Source organism: Cotesia glomerata, linkage group LG6, assembly GCF_020080835.1.
Source record: "Cotesia glomerata isolate CgM1 linkage group LG6, MPM_Cglom_v2.3, whole genome shotgun sequence".
NCBI lineage: Eukaryota > Metazoa > Arthropoda > Insecta > Hymenoptera > Braconidae > Cotesia > Cotesia glomerata.
In genome coordinates, this window is record NC_058163.1 from 13,387,359 (window position 1) to 13,399,339 (window position 11,981).

At 40.1% G+C, this 11,981-nt stretch overlaps 1 protein-coding gene across 1 annotated transcript; it reads right to left on the reverse strand.

The window, feature by feature from the left end:
- Positions 1-858: 858 nt before the first annotated feature.
- LOC123267942 lies at positions 859-6,785 on the reverse strand. The gene is made up of 6 exons (XM_044732829.1): positions 6,584-6,785; positions 6,146-6,523; positions 4,232-4,782; positions 2,848-4,186; positions 1,382-2,762; positions 859-1,333 (listed from the first exon to the last, which is right to left on the reverse strand). Exons 1-6 carry the CDS (start codon positions 6,783-6,785, stop codon positions 859-861), a joined length of 4,326 nt encoding a protein of 1,441 aa, XP_044588764.1.
- Between the last annotated feature and the right edge of the window lie 5,196 nt (positions 6,786-11,981).

An 11,981-nucleotide genomic window follows, 5' to 3' on the forward strand; every position in this document is an offset into this window, starting at 1 on the left:
TTTTTTCTTCATCTGTCTGAGGTCATTTCATACTAACATTATTTAATTTTATACAGTCCAGCTGATGTTTCTGAAGTGACTTTTGAAATTTAAAATGACACAAGCAACGGTCACAGAACCATAATTTTGCATTTCCTTTAGGAATTTGTGATTTTAAAAGTCGAGCTACATTTCTGATAAGAGCAAAGTGGAAAACCGTTTGAAAATTTTCAAGATTTTCATACTGAATAATTACTGAAAGAGCGGAAAAGCGGGGATCAGGTTTAGGTCTGGATATCTCAATTAAAACGCGTAAATTATTATCAAAAATAACACTAGGAATTTATTTACATTAAATACACTCAATATTTAATATGTTTAATAGCGGATTGTTAAGATAAAAGCGAATTTATAAATTACAGCGTGGTTAGCAAAAGCGAAGCCGGTTGACACGTGGTTGAACACTTTGTCGGCACTAAAAAAGCGGTGAAAAAAATGCACAAATAACACAACTTATCTGAAACAAACTAAAGCGAATTATTAACAATTAATTTAAGCAAATTGAATTATTAAATAAGCGAAATGCGGTTTATTAACGAAAAGCGAAAGTAAAGAAAAACTAATGGCGACTTGATGCAGCGAAAGCGTAGAAGCGAAAGATAATAATAATAGTTCGTCTTCTTCCTCGTTGAGTTGGGGAAGAAGGCTATTGCGCATGTCTAGTGGGAGCGATCAGCCAATAAAGCGGTCGATTCATGACGTGATCGAGAGGCTGATTTTCTATTGGCGGTTCGATTTTTGCGGGAACTAGCGGTGGACAAGTGCGTCTCTTGAATTTGGGAGTCCCCCAGGAGCGAGTTAATCGCTACTGGGCCTTGTTCACCGAACATTCTCCCCCGGGTTGGCGGCTGCGTCGACAAGATCATCTTCTTCATGCGTTAGTGGCAGGACACAGAGCTTTGTAATTGGACGTACCAGCTCTGTGTTAACTGTCTTAACAGTTACCACGCAGATTTGTCCATCTTCACCTGGATGGACAGCAATTACTTTGGCTAATGGCCACTTGGTTGGCGGGAGATCCTCAGTGGTGATCAGTACAACTGAACCCACCTTGATCTGGTTGCGTCGATGATGCCACTTTGAAATGGCCTGGTAGCGGTGGATGTAGTCCTGGTAGTAGCGTTTCCAGAAATTTTGAACCATTTGCTGGACTTGTTTCCAGTGCAAGAGCCGAGCAGGTTGTAAATCTGTCAGCGATGGCTCTGGGATAGCGGTCAGTGACTGTCCGATTAAGAAGTGACCTGGAGTCAGTACAGCCAGGTCAGCAGGATCTTCATTCAGCGGTGTGAGCGGTCTGGAATTCAATATGGCTTCAATTTAAGCCAGTAGCGTTGAATATTGCTCAAGCGTCAACAGCGAGTCTCTGATTGTTCTTCGAAAGTGAAATTTGATAGGTTTCACAGCGGCTTCCCATTTTCCTCCAAAATATGGAGCTCCAGGCGGATTGAATTTCCAGTTCGTTCCATCTTGAGCGATCAAGGTTGATAATTCTCGTAATGTGCGGGATCCTGCAGCGAATAGTCGTTTCAGCTCTTTATCTGCTCCTACAAAATTGGTTCCACAGTCTGAATATAGCGTGTGGCAGATACCTCGGCGACTAGTGAAGCGGCGATAAGCGGCGATGAAATCGGCAGCGGTGTAGTCAGTTACTAGCTCTAAATGTACAGCTGAACTGAACATGCATACAAAGACTGCAATCCAGCCTTTGTATGTTTTTGCTCCACGTCCTTGAAACGTTTTCAGCGTGATAGGTCCAGCGTAGTCGAGTCCTGTATGCAAGAAGGCTCGAGTTGGCTGTACTCGTGCGGCGGGTAGTTGACCCATCAACTGTTGAGCGCGTTCTCCACGGTGTCTCGTGCAGATAACGCAGCGTAAAATAAATGATCTGACTGGAACACGGCCTCCAATGATCCAGACACTCTTGCGTAAGTCAGCGAGCGTAAGCTGAGTACCTCCGTGAAGCGTTTTGCGGTGCGAATCATCAATCAAAATTGATGTAAGCGGTGATTGTCGCGGTAGAATCGCTGGATGCCTCTCTTCTGGGTCCAGCAATGCGTTTTTCAAGCGGTTACCGACTCTCAGGACCCCCTGATGGTCGATGAACGGAGTCAGCTTAGTGATGCTGTTATTTTTAGGCAGACCATCACCATCTTGTAGCGTGTGAATCTCTCTAGCGAAGTATTGTCCTTGAGTGAACTTAATCAAGGTCAATTTAGCGCGCTCCAGGTCTGATGGAGTAAGCGGGTAGGCCAGCGAAGATTGTGGAACTCTTTTAAAGCGGTCGATGGCACGATGCCAGATGCTAAGCTTCTGTAGCAGTGGAAACAGCTGCGTGTAATGCGACAGTAATTGTTGGAGCAGGCAATTTTCTGCTTTCCAAGTTACTAGTGTCAGACCTTGGCGTTCTTCTCGATGCGTTGCGTTGTCGGTTGGAGGCTCCAGAGTGGGCCAAGAGGATTCTGGTTCATGAAGCCAAGTTGGTCCTTGCCAACAGAGAGCGTGTTGTTTCAGTTTTAGCGTAGGTATACCTCTTGAAGCGCAGTCAGCGGGGTTTTGTTTTCCTGGAATAAATTTCCAGGAGACATCTCGAAGCGTTTCTTGGATTTTTCCCACTCTATTGCGGACGAATGTCTTCCAGCGGATTGCTGGACTTTTAATCCATGCGAGAGTCACGGCGGAGTCAGTCCAGAGATTGATCCTGACATTTTTAAGTGACTGAACTTCTTTAACATGAAGTATCAGTTGTATTAGCAACCATGCGGCAGATAATTCCAAGCGTGGGATTGTCATGGTCTTCAGCGGTGCTACTTGCGTTTTTGAACACAAAAGTGAGACCTTTGTTCCCATCAGCGTCAGTGACTCTCAAATAAACAGCGGCAGCCATAGCGTTTTGCGAAGCGTCTGAGAACCCGTGCAATTCCATAGTTGCTCCAGGTGCTATATTATTCCAGCGTGGAATGCGGATGGATTCGATGTTTCGAAGATCCTCGCGGTATCCAGTCCATTTGTGAATGAGTGATGGTGACAATTGTTCATCCCATGACACTCTATCTAGCCACAGATTTTGCATAAAGATCTTGGCTTTGACGACTATTGGTGCGAGAAGTCCTAGCGGATCATACAGCTTAGCGATTTCAGACAAAATAGCTCTTTTTGTCTTGGGCGTCTCTGGCGGTAGCGTGTACTTGAACTGGAGAGCGTCAGTGCGTGAATTCCAGTACATGCCCAGGACTTTTACTGGTGCATCACTGATTTCTTTAAGCGGTGTATCCAGCTGCTTTTCTGGAGCGACTTCAGCGAGTAACCGTGGGCTATTGCTAGCCCATTTGGCAAGTGGGAAGCAGCCTGCTGCACACAGAGCTTTTGATTGTACTGCAGCCTTGATAGCGTCTTCTTCGTTGTCTGCTCCACCGTAGATATCATCTACGTAGCGTGTTTTCAACATTGGAGCAACAGCTAGCGGAAAGCGGTGTCCTTCATCCTTTACTAGTTGGATAAGCACACGTACTGCGTCAAAAGGTGCACTAGCGGTTCCGTATGTGACTGTCTTGAGACAGTAGGCGTCTATTAAGTCATTCTCATCTATCCAGAGAATGCACTGAAGCGGCCAATCAAGCGAGTCGACCTCAATCTGTCTGAACATCTTGGTGATGTCAGTAGCGAATAGAATCCTGCTGCAACGGATTCTCAACATCATATCAAAAATGTCAATTTGCGTTTTGGGTCCTGCGTGGAGAATGTCATTCAATGAAATTCCTGTAGATGTTGCACAGGAACCATTGAACACTGTGCGGAGCTTCGTAGTGGCACTATCAAGCTTCAATACCCCATGGTGAGGCAAGAAGTAAGCGTTTGCGGGCAATTCGTTGACTGGTACTCGTACCATGTGTCCTAGTTGAATGTATTCTGCCATGAATGCACGATACATGTCAGAATATTCTCTTTCTCGCGACAAGCGAGTTATTAATCTGCGGAGTGACCCCATAGCTGCGTTGATACAGTCGCCAAGTTGACTCTCGAGGGCTTTAAGCGGTAATCTCACTACGTAGCGTCCATCAGGCTGTCGATAATGCGTTTGACGGAAGTGAATTTCACATTCGTCTTCTTCAGCGGTGTTAAGCGATGAATTTCCTGATGGAACTTCTTCCTATTCCCAAAACTTAGCGATAGCGTCTTGTAATTCAGTATCTACTGACGCATGGAGTGCTGCGTGTGATGTTGAAGCGTGTTTAGCGGTGACAGCTCCATAGACAATCCAACCGAGCGTGGTGGATTGTGCAATAGGAGCATTGCGAGGTCCTCGTTGAATCTCTGCGTTCATGATCTGTGCGGCTGGTGATGCACCTAGAATAATATCTACAGGGCGTGGCTGTAGATACTGCGGGTCAGCGAGCTTAAGATTCTCAAGATGCGGCCATTTCGGATCAGCGATCACGAACGATGGAAGATCTACCGTCAGTGTTGGTAGAATATGCATGCTGACATGCAATGATGTGGTCGTACACAGCGAACGAAGCTCAATTGTGCTCACACCTAGTGAGATTCCTGCGGAGACATTGCCAATGCCCTTGAGCATGACCATGTCACGCTGTAGCGGTAGTCCAAGCTTTTTGAAGAGCGACTGTCTCATAAATGAGAGCTCTGAACCTTGATCAATCAACACTCTGGCGGTGATTGGATTACCATGATGTGGGCGGACCTGGACTAAAGCGGTAGCTAGCAATACTTGAGCGGAAAGCGAATCTGAAATAATCAACAGTTAATTTCAAGTTGTAAACGGTCTAAAGGGAACGATTAGTTGCCTGTGCGGAAGATGTAGACTGCGGTGAAGCTGGTTTCGTTGGTGCATCCAAAATGGATGGACATGTAGTGACGTTGACCACATTTTCGGCAATCTTGAGTGGTCTTGCAATCTGCGGCGCGGTGCGGAACACGAAAGTTGAAGCACAAATTGCATTTTTCAACTATCTTGTGTAATTCTCCATAGCGAGGTTATTTAAGGCCCGAAGTCGAGTTTTCAGTCTTAATAAACGGAAAGTTCAGCGTACCGGTGTACGAATGACTATCAGGAGCAGCACCCGATGTGCTCTGCGATGCTCCTGACACTCGACCTTTCCTAGCGGTATTACACTTCACTTAACACAGCACAATTTTTAGCGGTATAATTAATTAATTTAATTGAGATAGAGCCAGCCTGATCCGGCTCGAGGGACCAATGAATAATTACTGAAAGAGCGGAAAAGCGGGGATCAGGTTTAGGTCTGGATATCTCAATTAAAACGCGTAAATTATTATCAAAAATAACACTAGGAATTTATTTACATTAAATACACTCAATATTTAATATGTTTAATAGCGGATTGTTAAGATAAAAGCGAATTTATAAATTACAGCGTGGTTAGCAAAAGCGAAGCCGGTTGACACGTGGTTGAACACTTTGTCGGCACTAAAAAAGCGGTGAAAAAAATGCACAAATAACACAACTTATCTGAAACAAACTAAAGCGAATTATTAACAATTAATTTAAGCAAATTGAATTATTAAATAAGCGAAATGCGGTTTATTAACGAAAAGCGAAAGTAAAGAAAAACTAATGGCGACTTGATGCAGCGAAAGCGTAGAAGCGAAAGATAATAATAATAGTTCGTCTTCTTCCTCGTTGAGTTGGGGAAGAAGGCTATTGCGCATGTCTAGTGGGAGCGATCAGCCAATAAAGCGGTCGATTCATGACGTGATCGAGAGGCTGATTTTCTATTGGCGGTTCGATTTTTGCGGGAACTAGCGGTGGACAAGTGCGTCTCTTGAATTTGGGAGTCCCCCAGGAGCGAGTTAATCGCTACTGGGCCTTGTTCACCGAACACATACTTTATATCATTATCATTATTTTTATCATCATAGAAGCATCTTCCAGACGCTACCATTAGGAGATGAATTGTTTTTCTATCTGAGATATTATTGTTTAAGTATAATGGAACTACGTTATTCTTATTAGTTTGATTATTTTTAACTTTAAAAATTTCCGTTTCAATACCATAAACATTTATTTTTAATTTATTTAATTTTTCAAATTTTGCAACGTTTTTCAAAGAAATCGGAAATTTTATACCTTTAAGATTAAACTTATCATCTAAATTTTTGTATGATGAAACACGATACGGATGATCTTTTGCAGGGAACAGCGCAGCTTTAATACACCATGAAAAACAGTACATATTCTTATTCTGAATGTTCACTATACCACCTGTATCCATTATCTTCTTTGGTAATGAAATGAACTTTGAAAAACCAACATGAATCGGAGCAAACCGGGAGATATTAACATCCAGGTTTATAACTTCACTTAAACTCCATCCGGAGTCCTTTTCATTAAATTCTTCAATTTTTTGGAGAACGGTATTATAAACATCTTCTTTGAACCAATTTTCGAATGATGTTGAGGGTAAAATATCAACAGTTGGAGTGTTAAAAGATTTATTCTCCTCAACTCGTTGATTATTTTTTGAATTTTAAAATTTGAATATTAAAGTTGTGCTTACTTTAATACTCTCTTCAGTTTTTAGAGTAGTTTGAATTTTATTGATAAGTATTTTTTTAGCATCATATAGAAAGTTTTGTAAGTCAATATGACCCTCATTGATGATACTTCCGGTTTTTATGCGATTTTGAAAAGCATTCTCCAAATCTTGCCAGTGGATTAAATTATTAGTGTTCAATGCAGCACCAATCACTGCTCGGCTTAATTGCATGAATTTATTACTATATCAGCATAAGAGAGAAATGTAAGCTTGGAGATTTTTCTTCTCAGAAACCATAGTTCTGGGGTGAAGAAGTAAATCGCTGAATTGTTGTCGAGTACAATCGAAAATATCAATCCACTTTAAAAATGTTTGTTCGCTCACTGAATCGAGCTGAGACAATAATTCATATGCCTCAACAATGGTTTTAAGAACATTATTGACTTCGGCGATAGACATATTTAATATATATATTTTATATAGAATTATACGTTAGAAATATTAATTGTTTTTTGACTATAAACTCTTAATTAGTTCTTTGACTATAAACTCTTCACCACATATTTCAAACCCTGTGATATCCAAGATGATCTCCATCTTGTCTATTTCTCCGCTAATCGTTTTTTCGATAGCTCCAATTTTGAAATCTGTTTGATAATTTCCTGTTGAGTCATACGCTTCTTCAGTGCAGATAATTTTATAATATCCGTAATAATTTGAGCAAATTCACGAGCTTGATGAATAAAGATGCTCGCAGTTGAATAAATAATGAGCAATTCAAAAGGGTCTGAATGTTCTGAGTGGTTGTCAACATTAATTCTGTAGTCTGGATAGACTAAATCGTTAATAGCATCATATACACAACTGCGAGACTTAAGAATATCCTTTTCATGATTTCTCAAATGTTTGAGTAATTCGATAAGCTCATCAAGGGTGTCTATGGGTTGGAGTGTGCTGGGACAAACAGTCAAGTCTCTCAGAACATCCAACAAGTCGTGGTTTTCAATAAGAAATTCGATACCAAACACTTTAAAAAACTAATCTACAAACATAGTACCATCCGTTGAACTACTTCACTCAAGGAAAAAATTTTTAGAACTATAGATATGCAGTGAGTATTGTTGGGTCTTATAGCTCGAATCCCCACCAAAAATAGATGAAAATTGGAGGTATTTGTTACTAAAAATGAGTCACAAAGCTGATAAGCTGATCAACAATTTGATAAAATAATTAATTTTTCAAATAAATGATGATTAACTGTAAAAGTATGCTGATCAATATAATAGATTAAATAAATTATTGGAGAGAAATTTACTGACTCATAAAGATAAGAAAATTTATTAGATAACAATTATTCATAAGATAAGAAAATTTATTAGATAACAATTGTTCATGAGATAAGAATATTAATTAATAATATAACCCCCACCAATAACCCCACCGAAATTCAAAAACAACCTCTCCCCACCTCATATAAGGCCCAAAATCGCCCTCTTAATTCACGCTCAGAGATATCGATAACAAATAATCACCCGTCAATATACCTGATAACGCTAGATAAAGTACCGACAGAGGGTAAACAACTCATCGAAAATCCGGGTGGTCACCGCTAGGTGTCGCTCGGGGTTGGTTGCTATCTTCCTCTGTTTAACTACTGTGGAAATCCACTGATTCACCAATAAAATTGTCATTCATTGGTTGAATCAGTGGCATTCCACTGATTTATTTTAAGAGAGTGATCAGCAAAAATAAAATGTATACAAAATACTTAGTCCGTTGACTATATAGCTACATGTAAAGTTAAATTTTGGAAACCTCATAATGACGTTTTCGGCGCTGCCATAGAGACGATTGTTCTCAGAAAATATGATTATTAAAAAAAGAAAATATTTTAATTCGTTGGCCTTGGAGGCCATCCCTGTAATTATCTGTTTCTCGTGTGATTCTTTCAAATTTTATATCTGTAGGAACTGTATTTGAAGAATATGAATTTTTTGACAACTATCACTCCCGTACTCCTATTTGAGAGAGAAATTTCGTAAGATCCTATTCGAGATGATTATTATATTATAAATAAAATATTCTAACAAAACTTCGAGTCTATAGAAACTATCGTTTTGAAAAGAGAGATTTTTATTCTTAACAGCCAAGACCAGTGATTGCAGTGTCAATCGGCTTAGCGAAACGAATGGAAATTTTGAAAAAACGTTTTTAGAGATAATAGATAATTTAATAAACTATTTCACCACAAAGCGTTTTTTTCAAAAATTTTATTCGTTTCGAGAAACCAATCGAAACTGCGATTGCTCTGCTGTTGGGAGTGCGACGGAGATAGTTCCGTTGAACTCCGTGAGAGAAGCTATATTTTGGAAATTAACATTTTTTATTGTCAACACCCACTTCCGCGATACTTATTGGAGGTGATTCGTTGTAAAATCCGTTCTTAGATCATTTTTATATCACATATAGAAGATTCCTACTAAATTTGAAGTATATAGGAGCTACAGCTTGGAAATTTAAAATTTTAATTGTTAATACCCACCCCCGCAAACTCTTGTGAGGTAAGCTATCGTAAAATACGTTTCTTTATTATTTCTACATCTCTTACAGAAAATTCCTAACCAATTTGGAGTCTATGGGAGCTATAGTTTGAAAACGGGAAGTTTTTATTGTTAACGCCCCTGCAATCCTTTTTGAGGTAGGATATTGTAAAATTCGTTCATAAATTATTTTTATATCACGTACAAAAATTTTCCTACAAAATTTAGAATCTGTAAGAGTCATAGCTTGAAAATTAAAAATTTTCATTGTTAATTAGTGATGAGCAAAACAAGACCAAGACCATGACCAGGACAGTCTTGATATCGGTCTTGGTCTTGCTTGTCCAGTCTTGGTATTGGTCTTCCTCAAATACTTGTTATCTTGGTCTTGGTCTCGGTCTTGCATATTTTGTCTTGGTCTTGGTCTTGTTTTTGCGTACTTAGTCTTGGTCTTGGGCTTTCTCAAATATTCTGCTATTTACTATTTACTTCGATTTGGAAATTTGTCAAGTCTTCTTATAGGTATAAATTATAAATTATTAACAATTACGATCTATAATTAATTAAGCTTTATTTTATACTAATCAAAAAATTGTATTTTATTCCATTGGGTCATTCCATGTCAAATCAACTAATATTTGGAATCGATCCCCTTCGATTAATCGGATGAATTTAGATGAATTTTGGTCAGAAGTTTTCTTTTATCATATAACAAAGTTCTGCCAAAGGAAAAAATATAAAAAAATTTTTTTCAAAAGATATGCAAATTCAAAATTTTGCGATTTTTCCAGTTTTTCAATTTTGTTTTTCTAATATTTCGAACGCTATTATAAATATAGGAATGGCCTTTCATTTGTTTGAAAGGGGACACTTAGGGCTATTGAAAAAAAAATTTTGAAAAATGTTAAATTTGTCAAATTTTTAATTTTTAAAAATGGTCAAAAATGACGGTCGACATTAAAATTTTCGCTAAATTTTTTTTGTATAATACCTTGTACTGATCTTAAAAGATCCTGAGATTTTTAGAACTGTGTTTTTTGTTTTTTCAAAAATATGAATTTTTTAATTAAAAAAAAAATTTTTTTTCTATTTTATGCAACTTCTAAAAAAGGTAAAGTTATGCAGATACATAGCATTGTAATTTTGAGCATTAAAAAGTTAATTGCACGACAGTGAGTGTTAGAAATCGGAATCTCCACCGCCCCGAGCGAGTCTAGTCCGTCCGTGTATTCCGGGACTGGCTAACTCTCGACTAGGCCTCAGGGAACTGGGGTAGGAGTACTATCTCCGAGGGTACACCCATTCCGAGTTATAAAAACCCGCTCTACTCCGTACGATGCGCTGGTAAATCAAAAAGTATGAGTAATTTACAGGAAACAAACAAGAGTGGAAACGGGCTCCATGCCCAACAAGCAGCGATTGAAGCAAGCGCTGAAATGAAGAGAACGCAAGCGCTGGAGCACCCTGAAAAGCTGACCATTGAGCTGCAAGAGTTTTTCCAAACAATGGTCAATATTCACAAGGAGATAAATACCAAGACAATCGGTGTAGTCAATTCTCTTGGAAGATTCAAGAAACTGGACGAGAAATGGCAGTCATCATGACGACGCATTCAAAGTGAAGTTGAGACTGAAGAAGCAATGGACAGTGGAGCCGATGGTGACGGTGAATCTGCTGCTGAGGACAAAGGTGAAACTGACACAAGGCCTGAAAAGAGAAAGGACCGAAATTTGCCGGAGCCAACCGACAAAGTCACAAAAAAGAAGGACTTGAAAAAAAGCCCTCCGCAACGAGTAGCAGAGCAGAGTGACGAACCTAAAAAGACGTCTGATTGGGAAAAAGTACAGTCTGAGAAGGAGGAGAGGAAGCTAGCTAGAGAGCAAGTCTCAAAGCAGCCGCCGAAGGAGCCCAGGCCAGAGCCTAAGAAAAAAAAAACCACGCAAATGGATCAGACCCGACGCACTGATCATCCGCCCGGCCGAGAAAACAAAGTATGCCGAGATTCTGCGTCGCATAAAACAGGACGTCCCAGATGAGCAGGTTCGTTCAACTGTGGATAAGATCAACAAGACCAGAAGTGGTGACTTGTTGATTACGATTTCGAGGAAAAGCACTGACAAAGTGCAATCGCTGCAAAAGACAATCTCGGACATCCTTAAGGAGGAGGCCAAAGTGATCTGCAAAGGGCCACAGGAGACCATCGAGAACCGAGACCATCGACGACACGACGTAAGAGCATATTCAGACCGCTCTAAAGAGGGAAGCTGGAGAAAGTTGTGAAATCCCACTAGAGGCAATCAAGATCCGTAAACCCTTTAGGGGTACGCAGACAGCCACAGTGTTACTACCAGAAGCTGCAGCACAAAAGTTACTGGTAGGAAACTGCAAAATAAGGATCGGCTGGGTTAATTGCCGAATGAGAGCAACGAAGAGACCCATACAATGCTTCAAATGCTGGCACTTTGGGCACTTCGCATATTAGTGCAAAAGCGAAGTCGACCGGTCTAAGCACTGCATAAGGTGCGAAAAAGAAGGACACAAAATTGCTGATTGTAAAAATCTAGCTAAATGTGCACTGTGTGTTGAACAGCACGGCGTAGAAAAGGCGGCTCACCATGCAGGCACGAACAGATGCCCCGTCTTCCCAGAAGCGCACCAGAAGATGACAAAGCCAAGAACATGAAGATATTGCAGCTCAACCTCAATCATTGTGAGGCCGCGCATGACCTGCTCATGCAAACTGTGCACGAATTAGAGGCAGACGTAGCACTTATAAGTGAGCCTTATAGACACCTGAGTAACCAACCCTGGGAATTCTACAGCACTAACAAAGCCGTCATTTGGTCCTGCGGTAAATGTCCTTTTCAGCGAACAGTCAACAATAAAG

What these genes read in the sequence shown, in the direction of transcription:
- LOC123267942 (XM_044732829.1), bottom strand. Translation starts at nt 6,785, where the DNA reads ATGCAATTAAGCCGAGCAGTGATTGGTGCTGCATTGAACACTAATAAT. An exon ending in TACTCTAAAAACTGAAGAGA is followed by an intron (nt 6,524 to 6,583) that starts GTATTAAAGTAA and finishes ATAATCAACGAG; the next exon opens with TTGAGGAGAATAAATCTTTT. An exon ending in TGATAAGTTTAATCTTAAAG is followed by an intron (nt 4,783 to 6,145) that starts GTATAAAATTTC and finishes TGATTATTTCAG; the next exon opens with ATTCGCTTTCCGCTCAAGTA.